Below are 26,532 nucleotides of genomic sequence, written 5' to 3'. Positions count from 1 at the left end.
ATCATTTATTGGAGTCCTGAAAAGATTGAGTCCTCCAGTGTTCGGAATGAAAAGGACATACGGACATGAAGGATTTTCGTACCTGTATTTCTTCCATCAAGTATTTAAGAACATAGACTACACCGGGCACTGTGCCACATGCTGCAAATACACCCAGATGTAGAATCCATTATTTTTTCAAGTCCTTCCCCAAAGCCTAGAAGGCACAAGTGACCGGCCTCATGTTACAGATCAGGAAACTGAGACAGAAAAATCTTAGGCGATTACCCGAGGTCACAAAGCAAGTAAGGCACAGAGCTTGGACCCCGAGTACTAGAACTTGAGATTCTGAGGCCCTCACACCATCCAGTACCACACAGCTGCCTCTAATTACCAAGGAGAGTTTGGCTGCTCCTCTGTTTCTCACTGATGTGAGGTTGGCTAATCCCAGGACCGACCGCGAAGTGGAGCTCAGAAGTCTTTGGGGTCAAGCCCTTGGCATTCACCTGCTGCAGGGCCCCTAGTAATGGTCATTGCCTGTGGATATTGGACAGATCATGTGTCTCTTCTGTTGAATTTATCGAAACTAATGAGTCCATAAACATCTACAAATAACTGTGAAAGGATAGAAACCTGACACCGTGGTCCCCTAAAATGTCATTCACACTGCACTGCGGGTGGTGGCCCCGAGCAATGGAGAAGGAAGTTTTCAGAGCCTGACTCTGTCTCCCGTGGACATGTTTGGCCCACGCCGTCACATGATCATTTGGAGGCTGCCTTCCTCTTCCATGCCCAGAGATCAGACCTCAGGTGAAGATATCCTGGCTGTCAGGTTGAAGCATTGGGCTCTTCTTTTTAAGTTCAAAACTCAAGTCATTGTAAGCAGGACAATAAAACAGAAGTAACTTCACAGTTTCTACGGTGTCTTAGAAATATAAGACCAGCCATCACATCGGTGAAGTCAGAAGACTCAACTGTTAAAGCCATGTTCTTGGGCCAAGATGAGAAATAATTCCACTAAAATGGATATTAATTTGGTAGCGGTGTGACTTAAATGTAGGTCATCCCTCCTGAAAAATGTTCAAGGTTCCTTCTTCCCCCTCACTTCACTCAACCAAATTCCATTGGAGGATTTTTTCCAATGTTGACTCTTGATTCCTGATAGGAGCCCTACTTGGTCATAAAAAAATAATAAAGTACATAAAATAAAAACATAGAGTAAAATAATCAAAATAAATTTTAACATAATATTGTTTTTTCATTAGCTACTAATTTGTTTAGGCTTCTTACACATAAGATTGTAAGAGGCAGTGGCCTGGCTGCCCCTTAAAAGTCTTATGAAACATACATATAAACCCATTCTGGCCAAGGCTTTTCTGTGGGTACTAGAAGCAGAAAAAAGATTCTTTTCTTAACCAAAGGAGCTATGTAACATGTCCCTACGATCATTAGAACAAAGCGAGCCTTCATTAATACTGTTTATGTGGGCTCTGGAGTTCCTTATTCAATAAACTTGAACAAAAATGAGCTGAACATACCAGAATGTTCTGACATGGGTTTTCACCCCAGGGACAAGCTCTTCCGCAAGGGTGACCATGAGGCTAAGAGAGGCGGTGCATAGATAACGGAGACAATCTACAGTTTTCAGCGCATGAACTACAGAAAGAAAAGACTGGCAGAATCTTCTTGACAGCAGATGACAGCAAGATAAAGTAAGATGCAAAAATGAATAATAGACTAACCTTGTCTTTAAGAAATACAGTCTCCAAGTGTTCACGGCCGAGCTCTGCTGTCATCTATGGAACATAGCAGGTCCCTTCATCCTTCCAGGCTTCTCATGCCCCTTATCTGAGCCCCAGCAGCCAGACGCGCCTAATAGTAATAACCAAATGTCCCATTTAATGAGCGCTTGCTCTGTGCCAGCCACAGCTGCTAAAGCCTGCTTTATCTCATTTACGCACTTCAGTTCGTTCACGTGTTTTAGCTCATTTAATCATCCCGACTCGTTGTGAGGTTATGTTGGAGTCACATGTGAAAAAATTGAGGCTCAAAGAGACTAAATAACCCGGGACTGGAACCCAGGACATTTAACTCCAGAGCCAGTGAAGGAGCCTCACCTGTACCCTTCGCTGGGATGCATTTGACATCCTGGGAGCATAGGCAGGGAGTAGGTGGGTGCAGAGGGAGGACGGGAGCAGTGAAGTGTGGGTAGCAGGATACAGAGCATTCATGGAAATCAGCCAAGGTTCGGAACATGCCTGCAGACCTCACCTTTCCATCCTGGCAGGTAGCAGCCGCGGCCTGAAGTCACTTCCGGGAGGATCCGGACCTCATTACAGGAGGGCAACCTGTTCTGGCTTCCTGCAGCTTCTTTCGTGAGAGTTGGAAAGGATGCAGGTGCTTTGAAAACAGGACTGTAGCAAGAGAGTTTGACTTCTAGAAATTGCTATTTCAAAATGTTTTAGGGGGGAAAGAGGAAAAGAAAAGCATCAGGGAATAGCTTAACTCAGTGGTTCTTGATAAATGTGTGAGAAATACGTCTCTTCAGAAGAGAGAACGCTCCAGAAGATTCTTGGCATGTGGTTTGTTTTGTGACAACAGATTTCAAGTCCAGAAACCAGTAAGAAGGAAAGTGTGTCAAATCTTTGCATCGTGGAAGGAAAAAGAAGGACACTGGAACCGCCTTTCCTACGTGTGGTACTTCGTATCTGTCACCTCGTGTATTTTGCATGCTTGACTCTACCCTGCCTAATTCCTGAACGACTGTGTAGTGGATGCTTTTGTTTTATTCTCACAACGATCCTTAGGTGCGTTCCCATATCGCAGATGAAGAAAACCAGGCAGGGAGGGGCTAGACAACTAGCCCGGGGTTATTTGGACAGAAGAGGTTTCTGGCCGGGTTCAGAACAATGGCTTTTCCAGCGCATCCTGCATCCAACATACGGCTCCCCACGTGTGCCAACTCTCCTGCGACTCAATGAAAGACACCATGCTTTAAAAATCCAGGTGTTGTTATCTCCTGGGGGGAAATACCATATCTCGGTCTGGTTTTACAGTTTGCTGTGATTGCTGGACCACATTTGGGGGTCTTTAGTCAAGGAAATGATAGGCGCTGCTTCTTATCTTTAGCCATCATTGCATTCCGCGTCTTAGGATGAAGGAAACGATCAGTCCCCGGGCCGACCGGCGATAACTGCCGAAACTGAGGGCGAGAACGCGGCAGCTGGTCAATACCAAACCGCTTCCCCTCCACAGACCGTGTGTGCTCTCACACGTGAACACGGACTTGTCAATAACTCTCTATAACTAAGTCCTAGCTTATAATTGTTGTTCCAGCAAGCGCTGTTGAAATGTGATCTGCCCTCAGATATAAAACACCTTTCCTTGCCTCTTTCCTTTCTTGTGGAAAGAAAACGTGTGTACACTCGAAAGCAAAGCGGACCAGAGTCACTTGGCTGTGTGACCTCGGAAGAGTTGCTTAACCTCTCTGTGCCTTTGTTTCATCATTTGCCTATTTCAGGAACAAATGGGGTAATGGAACATATGGCGCTCATCTCTGGACGCCTGGGGTCTGGCAGACGATGGGTGGGACTTGTGTCTTCCCTAGAATCAAACTCTCCCGGCGTAGAAATGTGACAGTGGTCATCATCGTTTAAAGGGAAGGGAGAGGTGAAGATTGATATTCCTTCAATACGTATCTTCTTCCTGTCTCCATAGAACACTGGCTGGATAAAGTATGCCCCTGAAGTTTTGTATCCGTCTCTCAAATTTAGACTAGCAGCGTTGGCAAACCACAGCCTGCCGCCCGGTTTTGTAAACAGAGTTTTGTGGGAACCCAGAGACGCCCATTCTTTCATATTTTGTCTGTGGCGCCTTTCATACCAAAGCAGACTTGAAGAGTTGTGACGGAGAGCCTATCATCCACATAGCTGAGTGTATTTACTTTCTGACTCTACGGAAAGCCTGCCAACCACTCAATTATAGTACGACCCATCGGGGATCTGTTTCTCTTTGAGAGCTCTCGCCCCATCCGGGGCCTGGAACACGGGGTGCTACACGTGGTGCTCCCTACGTGTCAGAACAGGACAAGAGAAATTGGAAAACGATCCGGGTTCTGACCAGGCAACCTGTCGCTCACGCTTCCTTGGGAGAACAGGCTCAAAATGAGGACCCAGAAGAGGGGGGCTGCACACACCTGCCCCCTATTCTGCAGGAGCTAAAGGTTCTATTATCGATCGCTTGTTTCGTCATTCTGAGGAGCTAATTACTGAGTGCTTGTGAGATGCCAGGCCCTGGGCTAACTGCTTTATATATTTTGTCTCATGAAATCATCACCGCAGTTCTGTGAAGTAGTTAATATTATTATCCCTGTTTATAAATGAGAGGCCTGCCTTGCCCCAGGGTACCCAGTGGCGAGTTCCCATTAGAGAGCCTCTCTTTAGGATTCCAGGCTGTTCCTTTACTGGCTCAGCCAAGTGCCTTGCTCTCCCTGTCCCTCGGGACATCACATGCTATTGTATTTCTGCCAGCCTACGCGGCTTCAGTCATTCACTTAACAATTGTCTCTACCTTGCGGTAGCTAATACGTGCGGGGTTCTGTGCTGGGCATGGGGACATCACAAGGACCCATCAGATACAGTTCTTGCCTGAATGAAGCTTAAAGTCAGCATAGTGACAGTGGCGAGCATTCATCAATCGCACAATGAATTGAAACAGAAGTGTGATCTGTTTCAAAGAGGAAAGGCACGGGATGCCAGGGGGGTGGGTCATGGGGACCTCTCTCAAGAGGTGGCCCCTGAGCTCAGATCTAAAGGGGTTCGTAAATAAAAGGCAAGCACGGAGGGGAGGGAAGGGGGTCCTAGACAGAAGGAACAGCGTATGTAGGCTCTAGGGAAGGAGGAAGCCCGGTGCACGGTGCATAAGGAAACGAAAGATCACTGTGGCCAGTGTGCGTGGAACAAGGGGACGTGGTGGGAAACTCCAGGGGCCACACAAGGCTTATGCTCAGATCTGGGTCGCCGGCTCTGTCTCAGAAGCAATGAGAAGCCACTGCGGTGTCTAAGCAGGGGTCACGAAGGTGGTGGGGTTATCACTCCGAACGCCGTCGGTGTCGTCTTCCGCGACAAGGCTGCTCTTTCCCGAGTTCACTAAGGGGCTCCTGCTAACGGAGCATCGCGTGGCGAAAGCCGGAATGAGGCGTCTACAGCAGGGTCCAAGGACACAGCCGGTCGCTCTGCTGAGGCGTGAAGGGTGAGCGAGCAGCAGCCCGGCACACACCCGTGAATCCCCTCGTTGCTGGCAAGTGTGAACTCGGTGTGAGGCCTTCACAGCACAGGCTGCTCTCGGCCGGCCCGATGGCAAGGATAGCTTGCTGTCGACTTGGAAGCTCGCTTGCAGTAGTTCTGCTCACGTCGTAGAGACGAGTACTTCTCTGTCTGCTTGGAAGCTGAGCTACTAGTCACGGAAGCCCAACGTGCGTCAGGTGTATAGTCATAAACACAACTCTCCGTCACCCTTAGAACGGAATCCAGACCCGCTAGCTTGGCCCGCCAGGCTCTCCATGGTCTGGCCCCGCCTCCCTGTTGGACTTCAACTCACACTACTCTCCCTCACGTAGTAGTTGCTCAATAAACACCTACTGAATGCATGGACGTAGGACTGACTGTATGATCTTGGGAAAGCCCCTCTCTGGTTTCAGTTTCTTCATTTTGAAAAGAAATGGCTGGCCTGCGTTTCCTCGGAGGCCCCTCCCAGGATGAAGAACCTAGAGGATGCAGAATTGGGTTTCATTCAACAAACATTGCCAGCATCTCCTCCAAGCAAGTCCCACGTGAGGCACAGGGGATAGGATATGATGAAAGACGCTGCGGCCCTTGAGATGTTTATTCAAAGGCAGAGAAAAGAATAGTTTATCAAAATAACATGGTGCATGAGTGTGAGTAAGGTGTGAACTCTACCGGTGTAGGAACTGGGGCAATCCTGACTCTTTCCACTCCCCTGAGCAAAGCATCTCTTGGAGGCCCAGTGTCCGCATGACTCAGATGGACAGAATGGCACAACTCATGGAATTTTGTGAGGGTTCGATGAGGTGGTGTCACTGCTGGCATTGTGTCTGGCACAAATAAGCGTGCGGCAAGTGTTGGTGATGATTATCAACAGATGATGGTGGTGACTAGTGCCAACAATGACATTCAGCACCCATGTGACTGTACCAGCTGTCTATGACTTGTCTGTCCTGGTCACTCCATACTCCTGCCATCCCAGCTGTAAAATATTTTGAACCTGCCCCCTGGACAAGGGCTCCATGGAGCAGAGAGGAGCTGCACTTGATGTTCAAGGTCAGTGATTCATGGAAGATGTCCTAGAGAAGCTGAGACCGGAGCTGAGCTGTAAGGTCAAGAAGGGGAGGCAAGGTCTCCTCGGTCTCCCCTCTGCCCTGGGAAATCTTTCAAAAATGAATCAAAGAATCAAAAACTGATTTCTTCCTTAAAACCAGTGGCTTCCTGTTGCACTTGTAATAAAGTCAAAGCTCCCTACCATTGTCTGCAAAGCCCCCCGTGCGCTGGTCCCATCTTAAGCCACCTTCCCCAACCATGCTCAGCCATTTATCCTGACGCATTTGCAGAGGCCGTGCTCTCAGCCAGTGAGGTGCCTCCCTCCAGTCTTCCATGCCCAGCTCCTTTTCGTCATCAGAACACAGCTCAGATGTCACCTCTGCAGACAGGCCTTCACCAACTATACGCTACCTGACATCGTTCCCACTCCCACGTGCCTCGCCCCCATTTTTCCCACTACAGCCATTCCCTTTGCAAGCCAAAGCCTTGTCTGTTTCCTTCAAAGCTCTCGATGCCATCTGAAATGATCTCTAGGAGGTCAAGGACTTCATCAGTCGTATACAGCTGGCCTTGGCACGTAGTCGCCCCTCCAAGATTTTTTGAACAAGTGAATTCCGGGGGCCGGTAGGATTGAGTGAGGCAGCATATTCTGGGATGAGAACACAAGGTTCAAGCCAGTGCCACCCAAGGAAGAGTCACATCAGGTCACAAAGGACTTGAGTACAGAGAATGTGCTGGATCCTGCATCTGAGCGTCATGAAAAAACCAACACTCTCTTATTTCTTCCTCTAAGACACCTATTTCTCAGTCTTGCATTTCCAGAAAGCTTCTCCATGAGGGCCCCTGTCTAAATTAATAAGAAGTCAAGATTATAAAATAATTTCCTGTAATCCAGGGTTAGCTCTTTCACACGGTAATTCCAACTAGGCTGGCAGAAACCCTTGGGGCATCTCTTTAATGAATAACTAAACTTGGTGCTTAATTAGCATATCACGATTAGTTCCCAAAGAGTTTGCTTTTGTAAGCACTTTGCACATGGGCCCCGCCACCGTCTTAAGTTGCCTTGTACGTGCTCAGAGGTCAAACATTGTCAGACACTGATCACCTTGAGTAAGCCCCGAAGTTGAGGCTCAGACTACATCTTTGTGCTCATCCAAATTATTAAAAATTCTGAATTTGTAGGATATTACCTATAACTGGCGAAAAGTAACCCAGAGACCTCACGTTCAGAACCCACCTGGCAATCTGAAACTCTTCTTCTAGCAGGACAGGATCTGTACATGTCTGCCCTGCCCCGCGCCCCCCATTCCAAATTCATGGCGGTACAAGCAGCAGACCCTCTTCCCCTAGACCCACCCACACCAGGCACATGGTGAGTGGTTAGTGGACATTGGATTGGCACCACTGGGCCTGGCTGGGGAGGAACAAACCTCAGCTGCGGAAATGAAGGATCTGGAAGGTAGGGAGGGAAGCAACTCTTTTTCACAGTTAAGCCCTACTCTGGGTGTGCGAACTGGTGCAGGCCCCATGCCTCTTCTGCTCTGGCCTTTGGTGCCAAAATCATGTTCTGAGAGGTGGGAACAAGAAGCCCGGGCACTGCCGAGCTGCCTCGTAGGCTCTTCTGGGGCTCCTAACCGTTCTGAGGCCTGGGGGATCGCTTGGTGCCCCCTCTTCCCAAACACGCACATTCCGCAAGTCCTACAGAACACTGTCCGCCTTCATGGCCACGTCCTGAAATTACACCCGCCCTACCTCCGGGCTCTCCCTGCTTGCCTCTGCCTTCTTGCCGTCGGTGCCGATTAGCTTACCCTCTGCTCCAAACCCTTCCATAGCTCATATGCTAGGCCTCCAAAGATCTGGACTCAGCCTATCTTCCAACATACGTGATACTTGTACCCCTCCACCCAGACTAACTGAACCAGAGGAAGAGTGAACAGCCAGACCAGACAGGGCTCTCTGCTAACCAACCAACAGTGTCTGCTAAACAGTACCTCTCAAAGTTTAATGCGCATTCAAATCCCTGGGGATTTTTTAAGATGCAGATCTTCATTCAGGAGATCGAAGGTAGGGCTCAAGATTCTCCATTTCTAACAAGTCCCCTTCCAGACCTTGTGGCTGCTGCTGGTCCCCGCATGGCGCACCGAGGAGAGAAGCACTCTGGATCTTTTTAACATCTAACGTGTGAGCCTTGGGAGGGGGAAGACGTTCTATTCCAAATTGCTTTAATTTAAGATTATATTAATTCTATAAAATCACCATTTTGGTAGATCAAAAAGCCTCACGTAAGAAGCAGGCCATCTGTGACCCCTAACAGAAACCAAAGCTCATGACATCAGGACCCAAGCCAAGTTACCTTGGAACAAAGAGGAGGCAAGACATCAGACCAAAATTCTCAATGTGCCAATGCGAGCTTAGAGCAGAGCACAGCCTCACCGTTCGGCTTGCCAGCCCCTTTCTGACAGTCCCTGGCCCCTGCAGAATGCCACCCTGTGGGTGACCCAGGGGCTCAAGAGACTTCTTCCTGCAGTTTCCAGTCATGCGAGTTGGGAAGGAAGAACCATTCCACTGGAGTGCCTTCCAATCCCCGGCTGTCCAACGCCTGATTCCCAGAACATGCTGAAATTTCCAGGCACGCCTTGTGGCCCTGGCATGTCCCCAGGTGGTTTTGTAGGTCACCCGGTGGGAAGATCTTAGCAGATGGCAGGATGTGTTTTGATTCTCATTAAGAAGCTTCCTCAACACTGAAGGGAGGTGGGGCAGGTTCCCCACAGCTCCTGGATCTTCCACATGGCAACACTTCTCCACCTGCAGAAAGCGCTGGCTGGGGCGGGGGGGGCAGGTAGGCAGGCGGGAGGGAAGCCAATGATAAGCACAGGCCTGGAAAACCTGCCTGATCCATTCTGCACAGGCAAAGCAGAGTTGCCAGTTCCCGCCCATGGTTGCCTTTCTGATTGCAGAAGAGCTGCTGTAGGACCATCTGCCACCATTGGCAAAACGCACAAGAAGTGAAAAAGCAGTAAGCAAATAGGGTATTTCAAGAGCAGCGATAGCAGGCTTCCTCCAGGAGAAGCTCTAATGACTCCGTTGTTCACGGTGTTCTCAGATCCAAGCTTCCATCCACCTGATTGGGCATTGATGGGATGCGGCTGCTCATTGATCCTGTGGCACTGGCTCTGCACTCCAGCTGCCCACGAGCTGGAGAGCAGTTAACAAATCCCGGTGCCCTGTTCCCACTCCAAATCAATGAAATCAGAATTGGGGGAGCAGGCACAGGTGGGTAGTAAAAGCACCCAGGTGATTTAAATGCAGAGTGAAGGTTGCAAACCCTGTGTGAGAGGTGGTTTTTCCAAAGATCAAAGAAAAGCACTTTTTAAAAAAAAATCATTGACTTTCTCAGCTTCTAAAACCTCACCTCCTTTTTTTAATGCAATCCAGGATATTGGTAATAATGAATACACTTAGACTTTTTCAGCGTCACAAATCACTTTTACAGGCACTGTCTTATTAGAGCCCCCACCCAGCCTGAGGAAAATGTTCACACTGCTACAGAAAGATCTATGCTGAGCTGGCTGTGACATTGTTTACAAGACAGAAGAAAAACTGGAAACACACTGAAAGCCAGTGAGAGGATGGTTAAATGGGTCACGGGGCTTTCGTGCAACAGAAAATTCTACAGCTGTTATAAAAACTTAGGTAGCTCTACACACACTGGCTTCGAAAGATAGCCACAAACTATTTTTAAATTTTAAAAAATCAAGTTCAGGGTCATGATTATAAATGATTCCATTGTTACTGGGTTGTTTCATTTTTTATTTTTTAACAACTTTTTGAGATTTCTTCGACATCAAAAAATTGTATATGTTTAAGGTGTACAACTTGATGTTTTGATATATGAATATATTGTGAAAAGATGACCACAAACTAAATAACGTATCCATCACCGCTACATAGTTACTGTTGTGTGTGTGTGAAGATGATTTAATTTAAGATCTATCCTCTTAGCAAATTTCAAGCTTGCAATACAGTATTGCTAACTATCGTCACCAGGCTGTACTCAGAGCCCCTGAACTCACGTATTTTGAGTAACTGAAACTTTGTGCCCTTGACCAACCTCTCATTTCTCTTCCCCCCAGCCCCTGACAACCACCAAACTATTTGTTTCTATGAGTTAGACTATTGGAGATTCTATACAGAAGTGAGATCATACAGTATCTGTCTTTCTGGGTCTGGCTCATTTCACTTAGCATATGTCCCCCTGGTTCATCCACGTTGTCACAAATGGCAGGATTGCCTTCATTTTTATGGATGAGTAATATTCTATCTTATTTTTCTTTATACATTTTCTTTATCCATTCATTCATCAAAAGAAACTTGGGTTATTTCCATCTCTTGGCTAATGCGAATAATGCTGCAACGAACATGGGACTGCAGGTGTCTCTCTGAGATGCAGATTTCATTTGCTTTGGATACGTAGCCAGAAGTGAAATTGCTGGATCATATGGCAGTTCTATTTTTAATTTTTTGAGGGACCTCCGTACTGTTTTCCATAATGGTGATATACCAGTTTACTTTCTTACCAACGGTGTACAAAGGTTCCCTTTTCTCCTCATCCTCACCAACACTTGTAATCTCTTGTCTTTTTGATAATAACCCTTCTAACAAGTGTGTGGTGATATTTCACTGTGGTTTTGACTTGCATTTCCCTGATGGCTGGTGATGTTGAGCACCTTTCCATGCACCTATTGGCCATTTACAGTTGAGAAATGCCAATTCACGTCCTTCGCCCATTTTAACCAGGTTCTTCGCTATTTTTGCTATTGAGTTATACAAGTTCCCTATATGGTTTGGATATCAACCCCTATCAGATCCATGGTTTGCAAATATTTCCTCCCACTCTCTAGGTTGCCTTTTCATTGTTTTGTGTCCTTTGCTATGCAGAAGCTTTTTAGTTGGATACAGTCCCACTTGCCTACTTTTGCTTTTATTGCCTGTACTTTCTGGGGTCATGACCCAAAAATCATTGCCCGGACCCATGAATGTCAGGAAGATTTTTCCCTATGTTTTCTTCTACTAGTTTTACAGTTTCAGGTCTTATATATAAGTCTTCAATCCAGTTTAAGTTAATTTTTTAAGTGACAAGAGATAAGGGTTCAATTTCATTCTTCTTCAGGGGATATCCAGTTTTCCCCACATCCCTTATTGAAGAGACTATCCTTTGCCCATTGTGTATTCTTGGCATCCTTGTCAAAGATCAGTTGACCATAAGTGTGTGGATTTATTTCTGGACCCTCTGTTCTGTTCCATTGATCTATACATATGTTTTTATGTCAATATCATACTTTTTTATTACTATAGCTTTGAAGTATATTGTAGAACCAGGAAGTTTTGTTCTTATTCAAGATTGCTTTGACTATTCAGAGTCTTTTGTGGTTCCATATTAATTTTAGGAATATTTTTTTCTGTTTCTGTAAAGAATGCCACTGGAATTTTGATAGGGATTGAGCTAAATAGTACTATGAACATTTTAACAATATTAATTTTTCCAACCCGTGAACATGGGATGTCTTTCCATTTATCTATGTCGTCTTTAATTTCTTTCATCAATGTTTTATAGTTTTCAGTGTACAAGTCTTTCACTTCTTTGGTTGAGCTTATTCCTAAGTACAGCTGACCCTTAAACAATGCGAGAGTTAGAACACCAACCCCCCCATGCAGTCAAAAATCCCTGTATAACTTTTGACTTCACAAAAACTTCATTATTAATAGCCCACTGTTGACCAAAAGCCTTACTGATACCATAGTCAATTAACACATATTTTGTACACTACTGTATTCTTACAATAAAGTAAGCTAGAGGAAAGGAAATGCTATTAAGAAAATTGTAAGAGAAAATACCTTTGCAATATTGTACTGTATTTATTTAAAAAAAAAAACCCTGCATGTAAGTGGATCAGCTCCATTCAGACCCATGTTGTTCAAGGTCAGTTGTACTTTATTCTTTCTGTTGCTATTGTAAATGGGATTTACTTTATTAATTTCCTTTTCAGATAGTTTGTTGTTAGTATATAGAAGTGCCATCGATTTTTGTATACTGAATATGTATCCTGCGACTTTACTGAATTCATTTATTAGTGCGAACAGTGTTTTGTTGTAGGCGAATCTTCTGTGTATTCCACATACATGATACTTCATCTGCAGAGACATTTTTCCTTCCTCCTTTCTGATTTGGATGCCTTTTGTTTCTTTTTGTTATCTAATTCCTCTGCCTCGGACTTCCAGCACTGTTTTGAATCGAAGTGGCAAGAGTGGGTACCCTTGTCTTAGAGGAAAAGTCTTCAGGTTTTCCCCATTGGTTATATTAGCTATAGGCTTTCCATATATGGCTTTTATTGCATTGAGGCGAAATTCCTTCTCTACCTGTTTCATTGAGAGTTCTTATTATGAAAGATGGTGAATTTTGTCAGATGCTTTTTCTGAATCTCTTGATGGTCATGGGGTTTTTATCTTTCATACTGTTGATGTGATGTATTGCACTGATTGATTTACATGTATTAAACAATCCTTGCATCCCAGGGATAAATCCTACTTGGTCATGATGTATAATCCTTTCAATGTGCTGTTAAATTCAGCTTGTTAGTATCCCCTTGGGTTTTTTGAGTCTGTGTTCACTAGGGATATTGGCCTGTAGTTCTCTTTTCTCAAAGTGTCTCGTTTTGTTCGGTATTGGGTGTCAGATGATGCTGGCCTCGTAAGATGAATTTGGAAGTATTCTCTCTTCTTCCCATTTTTTGGAAGAGTTTAAGCAGAATCGGTATGAATTCTTCTTTGAATGATTGGTAGGATTCACCCACAAAGCCAGTTGGTCTGGGGCTTTTCTTTGTTGGGGGAGGGGTTGATTACTACTCTAATCTCTTTATTTGTATTCATCTGTTCAGGTTTTTATTTCTTCTTGATTCAGTGTTGGTAGATTGTATGTTTCTAGGAATTTATCTATCCTAGATAATTTCTAGGATCCTCAATCCTAGAAAATCCTAGAAATGTATAGATCTTGGATCTTTTATTATTTCTTAAACCCTCCATGCATATGTGTGTGATCTATAAGCACAAAAAATATCGGGAACGACATATGCTAAACTGTTAATAGTCATATTGCCTGGCCTGGAATTACATAGAGGTGGGGGAAGAACTCTCACTTTTTAAAAAATTTTTTTAGTTTGTTACAAAAATTATACTTTCATACTGTTTTTAAAAAATATCTATTTCAAAACCACAGCCTGGGATGAATTCTAAGGAGAGACAATCACACCCAGGACTTCATTTGCTGCCCACACTAACTACCATACAAAGGCTTAACAGGCAGATGCTGGACTTCACTGAGCAAGGAGGAAGTTGAGTCCTGCCCAAGCAAGTGACCTTGGCTGGCTGGTGCATCAGGAGCTTGAGCCATTGCTCTCTCTTAATCGGGAATGCTGCGTCTCACAAGCTGGCCACTGCCCTCTCAGAGTCCCTGGGCTGGCTCCGAACCTAAGCATTCCCTGCTCACCCAAGGGCATGAGGAAGATTCACTCGGTGCCAGTGGCAGCTGTGGGTGTAGCCAGAAGGGCACGGTCTGCCCCTGCAGGGCAGTTCCACTCCTAATAAGAGAAATTCACTTTACACCCACTTTAGGGGAAATATCCTGGGACAGAGCCAGAGCCAGATGGGCACTGAGCTTATTAAAGACCTGATTGTTACCAGGAAACATTTGCAAAGATGTATTTTGTAAATGCATGTGTATATGTGTGTGTGTGTGTGTGTGTGTGCAGTTTATACACACCCCACACACATACATACATGCACACACACCTCCCTGAATCCCTTTCAGTTGCAACATTGTCTTTACAAGTGTTCTACAATACAACTTAGAGTTAATCCTTCTGTAGCACGGAGATGCTGTGCCTCACACCCTTCCAGGCGAAGCTGTTGTTCTTACTCTTGTTTTTCCCTCTTGCCAGGTGCAGCTCATCCACTACAACCATGAGTTATATACAAATGTCACCGAAGCTGCAAAGAGCCCTAATGGATTGGTGGTAGTTTCTATATTTATAAAAGTAAGTGTCTTGCGTTCTTTCATTCTTCTCTTGCCATTCCCAGCTCCATCTGAATACCAGCTTAGTCTCTGTTGGATCTCAGAAATAACCCAAGAGGTGAGGTCCGTGCCCAAGAAAAGCTGCGGGATGGTGACCTTTATACCCATGAGATTTATGACAAATGAGGCCCCTTTCGGGAAGATGCAAAAATGATGGCTCCATTTCGGAGCTTCAGAGCCTGGGGACCCAGCAGCCTTTGTTCTAGAGAGAAAAGGGGAAGCTGGAGCCAGAAACCGGCTTCAGGCCCCACATCATGCAAAAGGATGCAACAGAAGGGGAGGGGTTGCTCGCTGACACGCCACAGCATTATGCTCCTGTCCCTCAGTGGCCCCTTGGAAACAGAGGTGGAAGGGAAATGGGAGATGTCCCTCCCCTCCAGGCACTGCCCTGAACAGCCCCCTCCACCTTCCCCAAAGTTGCTCTGAACGACACCTCCCATCTTCCGCTCCCTTTTCCTCGTAAGCACCCCTGGCAGAAGTTAAACAAAGATCACCAAGGCTGACTTACGACATTCTTAGGAGGCTCCACATTTCCCCAACAGTGAATGGCAACAACAGATCTCCAGCCAAGAAAATTCCAGTTTGTTAAAAATCATCATCATCATCATCTTTAACATTTTAACAGATACAGGGGGAAGCAGGTATGCAAATTTAAAAGAAAACGAAAAAAGAAGAAGAAGAAATGTCTTTCCAATTGGAAAACATTTGAGAGAGGAAAAAAAAAACAGCACTGTATGACGGTTCCAAAAGTTGGCAGTCACTGTGCTCGCCGCTTGGGAAGTTTTGGCCAGACCACGAGAGGCCAGACCGGTCAGAGTTTGGAATCTGGCGAATATGATCAGTAGAAATCCAGCATCTGCCACCGGGGGGGTTAACAGAGTTCTCGTGGTGACGTGATCACTGCTCAGGAGACTGGGCACAAGAGCACCCAAGGCCCTACCCCATGTCCTCCCCAAAAGCATCACCCTTTGCAACAGGCTCTTGGCCCTGCCTGGTCCTCCCTGTCCAGAGTCCACACCACCTCCCGAGTTCCTCTCCCTCACAGGGGTCCCATCGGGCCGTTGCGTGGCCTGGGCAGAGCTGCACATTGGCCAGAGGCATCTGCAGCTGTCATTAGCAAAGACAGGAAGGGGCTTTTGGCCAGGAAAGCATATCTTGGGCTGCCATACCTTCTGAATACCTGATGTGACACCCCAAAGGACGTTAGTCCTGGCACAGATCCTGCCAGTCCCTACTCTACACCTCTTGGTATCGTCACAGACCCTGTTATAATGAACAGCAGATTTCTGAATTCCAGGCACTGAGATACTTAACCCTAATAATAAACCTGGGGGCGGGCATCAGTATCCTTATCTTGCAGGTGAGGAAAATGGCCCAGGGAATCTTTAGCATTCCACCCAAGTGCACGTAGCCCAGGTCTTGCTTGACTTTCACACTAATGACCTTACTCACACCCCCAACAGAGCATGGAGAAAGCAACTGAGATGAAGAAGAGAGACCATGACATGTATAAACTTCTTCCCCTATGCCCCTCCCAAGCACAGGGCAAACCCTATATCCCTCGACCAGCCTCAACCATGATGTCGGGACAACAGGTGCATTCATCCTGAGGCGTGCTCCGTGCTGGGAAGCCCGCAGATATGTCACAGAATGGCCTCGAGCGTGTCTAGGAGCTCACCTCCCCCCGTTGGCCTTCCCAGTGCCAGGGTTCTATGTCGGCCATCCTGAGCTGCCCAACACTGCCTGTCCTTTGGCGGGTGCCTCAGCCGAGGCCCCTGCTGGCACCTCACTTTGCTGAAAGCACTTGAGTCAGTGGATGTCACCCCAGAAGCTCAGGCACATTACAGCTGACAGGGTGGTGGATACGCCAGGAAGTCAGCCTCCCCGACAGCAGGCCATGGGCGGGTTTCACAAGCTCTTGCAGGAAGATGACTGACGCAGGTCCCGGCGGCGTCCCAGCGAGCTGTTGAGAAGCACTCATGTCCCCGCCCCTGCAGTCAGTGAAAGGATGGGGACCAGCTCCTGCATCTTCTCAGACCAGTTTGGCCCCCGAGGGATGCTTCCATTCTTTCCCTGAGCAGACCTGAAGCTTTCTCACTGGATCTCAAAATAAGCCACAGCCCTTCTATCTTTGTCCAACATAATCAACTTCCAGATGTTCCACAGTGAGTGATCCAAGCCAAGACTTGTCACTCACTCATCCCAAAACACCAACTGAGTGGGAGGCACAGGCCAGTCGTGTGCTAGGCACGTGCCTAGAAATGCGATGAGCAGAGCCCTTGGCTCTAAGGGCAGCCAGTCTCTGGCGGTCCTCCCCTCCTTCTGATCTTTCTGCCCGCCCCCTTCCCAGCTCGCTGCAGGGTACACAGGCCCAGAACATGAGAGGCCCTTCCTCTGGGTCAGCTGATCCCTAGAGATGGCACCCTGGCCAAAAACTGAGCCATAAAAGGGTTGGAGTTGTTGGCTAAAATAAGAGAATTGTTTATCTGTGGGTTTTATATATCTCTGTCCCCTCCTAATCCCCCATCTTTCCCATGACCACAGGGAACTGAGATTTGGCCATAATTACTGCTCAATCACACACCATTAACTTCCCACTTAAGCTCACTTATACCAAGTACATACTTTACCCTCCCTCCCATGCCGCCAACACACCAGAGCCCACAAATCATCTGTGTGCACTCTGGAAATTTTTCAGTTATTTTTAATCAACTCAAAAGGGTCCAGTTCCAACATTAGTGCTGTCCGGACTCACCGGCTACCAGGAGCCCAGGCACCCAATTAAGGGGCATGGCAGGTTCCTTACTAGCCATGACAGTCTATTTTTCATGTGAATTGGCACAAACAGGCAGCATCGAGCTGTGTTTTAAATGGCCAAAGAGGAGGTCAAAGGAGAAGCTAAATTTGGCACTGAAGCTTCTAGGAAGCATCAGTGTTTGCTTTGGGACTTTTCTCCATTTGGGGGTGGCTCTGACAAACTCCACTGAGCACTGCCACTCAGCAAGCTCCCCCCCAGTGTGTGTCTCACCACAACACATCCAGGAAACTGTGTGGGAAAGGAGAAACAGATGGAGGGAAAATAAACAGTCTGTGCCTTCTCCAAACTCAAAATTACCTGTTGCTTATCTAATAATAATAATAATCATCTGCTGCAATTTTTCCAACCCTCAGAATAAATCAGTTTTAAAATGCTGTTGTGTCACAGCATCCGATTAGCAGCTGAGGCGTAAATTACTGAGCGGAGCTGAGAGAGGTAGGAGAGAACTGGCTGAGATGAACCCTTGTGCCTTGGAAAAGACTGAGTAGAAGGGAGGCTGTTAAGAAACAGTATACGCAGTTATGTGGGGGCACATCACAGTCTCCAAATGGTGGTCCTCTGGCTTGAGGACCTCCAGAGGAAATTTGGAGACCTGAGGGCATGGGCACAAAATGGGAACCGATCCCTGGACATCTAGTACAATTTTTGGCCCATAATAGGCACTTGGTAAATATTTTTGGATGTATGGGTGCATGGAGAGATGCATGGAGGGAGGGAGGGAGGGAGGGAGGGAGGGAGGGAGGGAGGGAGGGATGATTGGTTGACAGATGGTATGGCTTATGATATATTTGATTCATGTAATAATAAGCAGTGATATAAGGTTATTATTTCTTAGAGATTTTTTTCCATCTGATACCTCTATTCTGGGTACTCTTTCTCTCTCACTGTCTACTTAGAGTAACTGTCCTCTTCCTAAAATGTCACTCCCCACCCTCTACTTAAAACTCTTTGTTGGTTCCCTATCCTTAATAGAATGAAGCTTAACTATCCTCCCATGACATTCAAAGCCTGATATGAGCTAGCCTCTGCCTACCTCTCTTGCCTCATCCTCCATCTTCCCCCTCCCCTCAGTAGCAGCTACATGGAAGTACTTGCCTGAGCATAACGAGTTCTCACTCTCTCGTGTCCATATGCACAGATCCTCTGTATGTAATTGTTTCCTCGCCCTTCCTCCTTTACACACTGTACCAGCAAAGCACCTTGTAGTTTCCACCCGTCCTTCAAGATCCAGCTCACTCAGCTCCCCAGGTGGACAGTCTTCCCCTAGTATCATCATGCCTGCAACTCTATCATGGCAATCTTCATGCACTATTACAACCGTTCATTTACTCACCTGTCTTCTTTCTCTAGACTAGGATTTCTTGAGAGTAGAGCGTGTGCATTTAATGTCTGAATTTCCAGCCACCGTGGTGTTTGGCACGTGGTAGGCACTCAATGACTACGAATGAACAAGTGAATGCACAGAGGGAGTGTTTGTTCTGGGATAGCACTGCCCAGTCGTTAATATTTTCTTTTCTCTCCTAGGTTTCTGATTCATCAAACCCATTTCTTAATCGAATGCTCAACAGAGATACTATCACAAGAATAACATATAAAAGTAAGTTTGGTTCGATTTCCTATATAGCAACTATTCTATAAAGGTTAGTCCTGTCTGAAGGCAGAAAGCCAGAACTGATTATCTCAGAGGGCCTCTTTCAGCTTCATGATCCTTTAATTCTCTAGAAAGTCACTCTGGAGAGTCAGGGTTGGCTAAGAAGCAGCTCATTTCAAAAGGACATCCCCGGGGTGCCTTTGTCATCCACGCCTGTCTAAGGCGGTAACGATTATGATGATGACGGTCATCGTTATCCCGTGGATCGGTAATGAGCTGGGGGACCCTACTAGCTGACAGACTCCACCATGTCAGCTGGCCACATTGGGGGTTTGCCAATTATGTGACTGGAAAAGCACTTACCAGGTAGTTTGGATCGAACCTCAACATTTCCAGCGCTGGACCAAATCTCCCCGTCCGTGTCGCCGGGTCCCTTTTCGGGCTGAGGCATCTTGCTGCGTTGCCGTATGCGGTCCACTGCTCTCGAGGACTCTGCCCGTTTCTTTGGGTTCCCAGCGTGTTTTATCCCCAGAATCCTTAAGCAGAAAAGGGAGAACGGTGCGAAGTTGAAAGGGGAGGAAGGAAAAAGGTATTACTTCTCCCAAAGCAATCCCAGAAGTTGGGAAAAGTTATAGCTCATGCCGGATGAAGGAAGTAGTACAGAAAAAAATACTTTTTAACTAATTAGGAGGGAGCAGGAAAGTGGGATTCAAGTCCCCACTTTGTCCTTAAGCAAGGAGCTTCTTCAATGTTAACTCTGTTTCTTCATCTGAAAAGTGAAGAAATTGAACTTCCAGTTTCTAGGGTCCTTCTGGGTCTGGGATTTTGAATTAAGCAATAGGTAAATAGTGACTTCACCAAAGTAAAGAGCAGCAGGCCACCATTCTTATACCCACATCCCCTCCGAGTGCCCTTCCGCCACGCGAGGACCTCAACTGTAAGTATCCGCTTCTTCTGCTTCCAGCGGCGATGGGGAAAAGACAGAGTGAATGCTCTCAGGTCTCCCCCTTGGGCTGCTCGAGGGAGAGTATGGAGAACCCTTCCCTCGTTCGTTCATTCATTCATTCATTCCGAAAACATTTTCTGCACCCCTGCCCATGACAGACACCAGGCGAGGCTCCGGGAATGTAAAGATGGCCTGACCCCAGCCCTCCGCACAAGGTGCTCACTGTTGAGTCACTTCCATACGAAAAGGTTGGGGTGTGAGGCGGTGAATGAACTTGGAGAGTCCCAGGGCACCTAGAAGGACATCACCTGAAAGAATGAGTTGTCTCCAAAGCCACCCCAGCCTTCCTCACCAGAGCCCTGCGGGGTCCTCTCCAGGCGCACGCGTGTTGCTCATCTAAGGAAGGCAGTTCGGTCTCGGGTGCAAACAGCACGTTTTATAACTGCCCATAAAATATTATTAGTCTTTTAACTTTTTTGATTAAAAAAGCATGAAAATTAAATAAAATGTTTTCAAATCATCTCAAATTTGCAGTTTAGAGACCGTGAAAAGCCATGAAATCGCACATCAAGCCCCAGCGCGCAATCTAACAGATTGCCGGCTGCGGAGTCAATCATTAGTGGGACTTTCCTCCCCACCCCACCCCCAACTCGTATTAAGTGACGTGGCTGCTGCCGAAAATGAAAGCATCCACGGGGGTCCAAGCTACGGAAGGGTGGCCTTCCTCAAGAACAGGTACCAGGTCTGGCGCAAACAAGGGGCTGGAGAGCCGGCAGGACAGATCTTGCTGGAACCAGTGGCAGAGGGCCACTTTGCGGCTGAGGGCAGTTTCAGCTTCAGCTGTTGGGAATGAAGCGTCCCTGCTGACTGCCACCCCGTCAGCTCCATGGGAACCGAGAACAACAGGCTTTGGCAATAGCTGACGTGGGTAGCAGGGTGAAAACCCAAGACCTTCATTCAGCTGTTCACTCACTCACTCCACAAATATTTATTGAGTGGCTCCTAGGTGCCACGAGATAGATCAATAGAACATGTTTTCTGTCCACGAGGTCCTCACTCTCTAGGTGAGGAGACAGACAGATCGTAGTGCATTATAGACATTTATGTAACAAGCACAATGTAAAAAATCTAAAGAGAATTCTTTGGGATCATGGAATATCTGCTTAGCATACGTGGCAAGGTTGCACGAAGCAGGTGCCATTTCAATGAGGACTGAATAGATGAATGACTATTTGCTGGGGAAAGAGAGAGGTGAAGAGAGGAGGGGGGGAAGGGGAGGAAGGCAGGCAGGCTGGAAGGAGGGAAAAAGAAAGGGAAGGAGAACGAACATTCCAAACACAAAGAGCAGCATCCAAATCAAGGAGAGCATTACGAGGACTGTGAAGAGTTCAGAAGGAGGACTGTGCCGTCCTCAGCAGTTCATGGCAGTGCCTGTAGTATAAGTAATAAACATAGGTAGGGCCTGAATTAACGGAGGCAAGAGTGGCCCCTGCCGTAGCAGTGACAGGGCAAAGGGAGTGACAGGAAGAGTGGCTTGTGTCCAGATCTTGAAGGGTCTTGATGCCTTTCGAGAAGTTTAGGCAGAAGACCTAGTTGAAGAAATGCCCTAGAAATGCAAATGGAAGGGAGGGAGAGCAACCCTTCTCCTTCCATCCCTCATAATCTATCTGTCACGGCCAAGGAGAAAGAAAGGGAATGAAAGCAAGATAAAGAGACCCCATATGGGGAGCGGGAACTGCTTTAGGCCTCCTAATCACAGGTATTTGTGCTCTTACACTCTGGGCAATAATGGAGGTGTTCCCGGTAGCACCTTTATCACACGCCACAGGGATAATGATGGTCCTACCAGTGGGAATGGCCTCGACACCGCTATGCCCAGGACACTGTGGCCAAAAGGGATTGATTTGCTCAGCAGGAGAGCACCAGCACTCTTCCATCCGCTCAACTCCCTGAGGCAGCCAGCCTGCGGAAAATGGGCCTGGTGGCAAGTGGGGGATGATCTGAAACAGGAATCATTCACTAGGAAGCCGCCGGTGGGCGGGAAACGCAAGCCTGGAAGCCTCCGCAGAGGCTCTGGAGACATGCTGGCCTTAGCCCCTGAGTGCTAGTGGAGACAACACTACCCGTTTGGAGTCATCTATCAGAGTCCCCTGCTTCTGTACTTCTAAGTAAGATTAAAAGAAATTGATCCCTGCCCCCACGGCCACCCAACCCCATTACCCAGGGACACCTGACCTCAACCCCCACTCACTCTCCCAGCAGCCCATTCTTCTGCTGCTACCAGAATCACACCCCAGCATAGCTTCAATTTGCCCCACTCCCTTAGACGTGGTACCCACTCTGCAACGCGCTGAGCATCAGGGGTAAGGAAGCAACCTGAGCGGAGCTCCTTCCCCATCACAGGCTCTGTACTGATAGCTTTATGGGCAGCGCCCTCCCTAGTACTCACCTTCACTAGGCACCTGCCTGCGGCAAGTACCCACCTTCAAAGTGGGCCTGAGGGCTATCCCAATTTACAGATGAGCAAACTGAGGCCCGAAGAAGTGAAGCGATTTGGCAAGGACACGCATTTAGTTAGTGGCTGTATAAGTCAGCAACTTCTGCGCAACGAACAAGCATTCAACAAGAAGCACTGAATTCCCCCGTGGCAGCTGCTTGGCCCCACATGGCTGTTGCTTTTCTGGGCTCAGGTTGATACCCATGGCACATACTTCTCATGGTGGAGGTCAGAAATATGTGATGTTCCTTAAGGCTTCGGCTTGAAACTCACAAACCGTCACTTCTGTCCACTTTTAACTGGCCAAAGCAAGAGACATGGCCAAGCCCAACATGGAAACCCACCCGTGGAGGTGGGGGTGAGAAGGGAGTGAACACTTGCTGAACAATAATCTAGCCTTCCATAGTGAGAGAACAAGGATTCAAACACAGGTCCTCCTGGGAACTTTCCTATGCCCTCGCCTTCCCATCATGCTTCCTCTCTAGGGATAGAGAAAACCTTAGCTCTGAGGTCTTAAAACTAGTTGTAATGATGGTACTTTTGCATTGCATGAAACCAGGCAGCATGTTTTTTTCTTAAGTCTAACTTTGGTTCAGTTTCAAGAGCCATCTCCTCGCTTTTTTGCATTTGTTTCCACTTGGAAGGGACAGAAACTAACCATCGAACTTGTGGGCACATTGAAAGTTCAGGTTTAGCCCATCCCAAGCTCTCTGCAACTCCTGCCTGTGCCCTGGCGTGGGACCACTGGTGGAAGTCAGCGTCATCCAGAAGGACACAGCAGCACTGCCTTCGTTAGCACACAGTTACCTGAGAAGGCATAGACATATGTCCAGATAGGTCAGTCCTCCCCATCAGTCTGTCTCTTGGAGGCCAGTGTAATGAGAAATCAGTCTAAGACTTTGAGTAGAGAGTGACATGATCTGCTGACAAGGATCAGTCTGGTTGCATATTTGGAAAGAGGTGGTGGAGGAGCAAGGGTCAATGCTGGGAGATAATTGCAACCATCCCAATGATTTGACAGTGTCAATCATGATCCCGGGCCAATGTGAAGGGGGCGGTGAGAAACGATTGGGTATTTTTTGAAGGAAGATCCACGAGATTTCTTGATAGATTGGATTTACGATGTGAGAGAAAGAGAGGAGTCAAGAATGACTGTGAGGCTTTAGCCTGAGACCTGGAAGGAAGACATCCCCATCAGCAGAGCTGGGGAAGGCTGCGATGAAGCATATTCGTGGGTGCGGAAGGGGATCAGAAGTTTCGAACGTGGTAAGCTTGAGATGTCTTTTGGGCATCCAAAAAGAGGTGAGGAGTGGGCAGTTGGATTTATGAGTCTGGATTTCAGGAGAGAGAACTGCAGATATCAATGTGGAAGTCACTGGGATCCAAACGGCATTTAAACCTGGGTGAAATCATGAGTGAGAATAAATAGAGGAGACAGGCAGGACATGTCCTCATTTTTGAAAGAGCAGCTCAACTACCCATGACTTAGGATTGCAAATCATTTCTAAAGATATCTTTTAAATCCCACCCTGGAAGAGGCTCTCGCATGTCTGTCTCATCAACTAGCTGGAGAGGTGCAGGTGAGTGGGAGCAAGCCCGAAGCATGGGGCGGAATCACCACAAAATGGCAACTAGTAGGTTTACAGTCCATTTGCTTGAGCTGGTCACAGATGAGAGGACTAGGAGAAAAAGGAATTGTGCAAAATCGTTCTATTGAGCCAGTTAAGAAAATCAATGCCAGGGAATCAGTAAAAGAAAACAAGAAGGAGAATCTTTCCAAAAGGACTGGAAATTTTGGAAGCCAGATACCATGGTGGTGAAACCACCATACTTACGGAAAGCAATGTGCTCTAGCGAAGAGAGATGGAACGAAGCAGACCTGGGCTCCCGGCTCTACCACTTCCTTGGCTGTGTGACTTCAGGCAAGTTTCTTAACGACTCTGAAATCATGATTTCCTCAAGAGTAAAATGAGGATAGTCACCCTGATGTTGAGAGGGTTAGGGTCAGGATTAAGCAAGGTAATCAGTCAGCTGCCTAGACAATGACTGGTGTAAATGAGGTGCATTATTTTATGCTTTCCTAAATCGTCCAAAGGTAGATGGTGATCAAATCCAGCTTCCTGAAGATAGGTCACTAGAATGCCAAATAAAAACTACATTTGCAGTGAATACAATACTGGGCACACAATGCGGCTTACTTTAAATAACACACATCTCCCGCATATGAACCCATGCAGTGGATAGTAATGGCCTAGTGAAGTTCTGCTTTCCCTGGAAGCTTAGATTTCATATGTCTGAGCAAATCTTATAAAACACTCTCACGAACCCAGACCGACAATGGAAAAGACCAGCCAGAATTAATTTCTGGCTGAATTTAGAAAGTCTTCTAAAGAAAATCCATTTTATTAAAGTTAAATTCCCCTTCAATAGACTGAGGGTCAAGACTGAAATCATGACATTGAAAGATGGATTTTCTGAATGGATTTTCTGGAGGAGATATCAGTAATTTACTCGAAGTATTTTAATTTTTAATGTGGTATATTGCAAGAATGCCAATATCCCTCCATTTTCCTTGTGTTAAATAATTAGCAGCCGCAGAGCACCGATTGCATAAAAGGTAACGTTCCTATCATTTTAGTATCCACCTGATTGCCTCGAGCTGGCTTTATTTTTTTTAAAGAGATTTTATGATATTTTCAAGGGTGAAACCAGTAACTAATGGAGTGCAAAGAGCTTTCTTAAATGGGGAATAGGGAGTAGTTATCAGAACATTACATTTAAATGAAGGCTTTCTTCTGATGTCCTAGGACAGTGTATCATTTCGGTGGCTTCGTTCTCTTTCAATTTCACGTACGCCATTCATTTCGTAGTCTGTAAATACAGCGGTGAATTTCAGCCCGATAAGGATCCAAAAGATCCCAGATTCCAAATTTAAAAAGATCCTGCTCTTGTCTTAATATATTCCCTCCAAGAAAATAAGAAAGACACACAACCAAAGGCACGCGGGGGAGAGATTTTAAACATGTTTTTGACGCACCGTATGAGCCCCTTAAAACATTTTTTTTTCTGTCTTTCCTCTTTTTATAACTTTGCTTTGGCCCCCTGGCCTGGCCCCGGCTAAAAGACAAGTGCATGGGCAAGGACAGAGCAGCTTGTCACTGCCGTACACCTCTCAGGTCCTGGGAAGTGTTCCGAGCACCCACTCCTCCGAGGGACGCCGTGCTCGCTGTGACAAAGTATCACCGGGGAGTTTAAGCATGTTGTTTCTGCCGCCTTTCTCTAATGCTTAATTGAACCTGCACTTTCCTTTCCAAAGAATGGCTTTGGACATGTTTTCACAGAATGAGATATACAGCAACCGCTTGCCATGTTGCCAGCTAAGGAGGACCTCCAGGAAAGGAGGGGCAGGAAAGGAGGGGCTTCCCTCCATGAATCCAATTCTCCTGTTTTTCACCGATTGTTTGTATACGACAGAAAAATCATATTACTTTATTCTTTTGGTGATTGCCTTTCTTCAGTTCACTTGGATTTGCCTCAAATTACAAGAGGAAATGTCATTCCACATGAGAAAATTGCCAAATGGTTCCGTATTGATCAGAAGCAAGCCCGGCATCGATCTCTGGAACCGCCGTGTCTTCTGCTCATTGGTGCCGCTCTCTCTGAATGGGAACTTCGTACGCGGGGAGCCAGGCGATGTTAAAAATCTCAGTGGTTCACATAAGTAAACACGACACGTTTAACACAGGCTGCCATTGAGCTCAGACGAACGGACAGATTCCCCCACTATGCAGCTCTAGACACGTCGTCGTAGTATGATTTTCTTATTTAAAAGAAGAAGAAGAAATGGGGCGCCTGGGTGGCACAGCGGTTAAGCGTCTGCCTTCAGCTCAGGGCGTGATCCCGGCGTTATGGGATCGAGCCCCACATCAGGCTCCTCCGCTGGGAGCCTGCTTCTTCCTCTCCCACTCCCCCTGCTTGTGTTCCCTCTCTCGCTGGCTGTCTCTCTCTGTCAAATAAATAAAATCTTTAAAAAAAAAAAAAAAAGAAGAAGAAGAAATGGGGCGCCTGGGTGGCTCAGTTGGTTAAGTGCCTGCCTTCAGCTCAGGTCCTGATCTCGGGGTTCTGGGATCAAGCCCCATGTCAGGGCTCTCTGCTCGGTGGGGAGTCTTCTTCTCCTCCTCCCTCTGCCCCTCCACCCTGCTTGTTCTCTCTCTCTCTCTCTGTCAAATAAATAAATA

General features: G+C 46.8%; 1 protein-coding gene across 3 annotated transcripts in view; it reads left to right on the top strand.

Annotated features, from left to right (window-relative positions):
- The window catches only part of CA10 (carbonic anhydrase 10), a 483,725-nt gene that overhangs the window by 444,727 nt on the left and 12,466 nt on the right, over positions 1–26,532 (top strand). For all 3 annotated transcript variants that reach the window (XM_008687829.2, XM_040640851.1, XM_008687835.2), the window contains exons 6-7: positions 14,309–14,404; positions 18,785–18,857. In XM_008687829.2, the coding sequence (XP_008686051.1) occupies positions 14,309–14,404; positions 18,785–18,857 (169 nt within the window). The remainder of the gene's footprint in view (positions 1–14,308; positions 14,405–18,784; positions 18,858–26,532) is intronic.

The sequence above is a fragment of the Ursus maritimus genome, unplaced genomic scaffold (genome assembly GCF_017311325.1).
Source record: "Ursus maritimus isolate PB19 unplaced genomic scaffold, ASM1731132v1 scaffold_24, whole genome shotgun sequence".
Lineage (NCBI taxonomy): Eukaryota > Metazoa > Chordata > Mammalia > Carnivora > Ursidae > Ursus > Ursus maritimus.
This window is presented reverse-complemented; position numbering and strand designations above follow the sequence as displayed.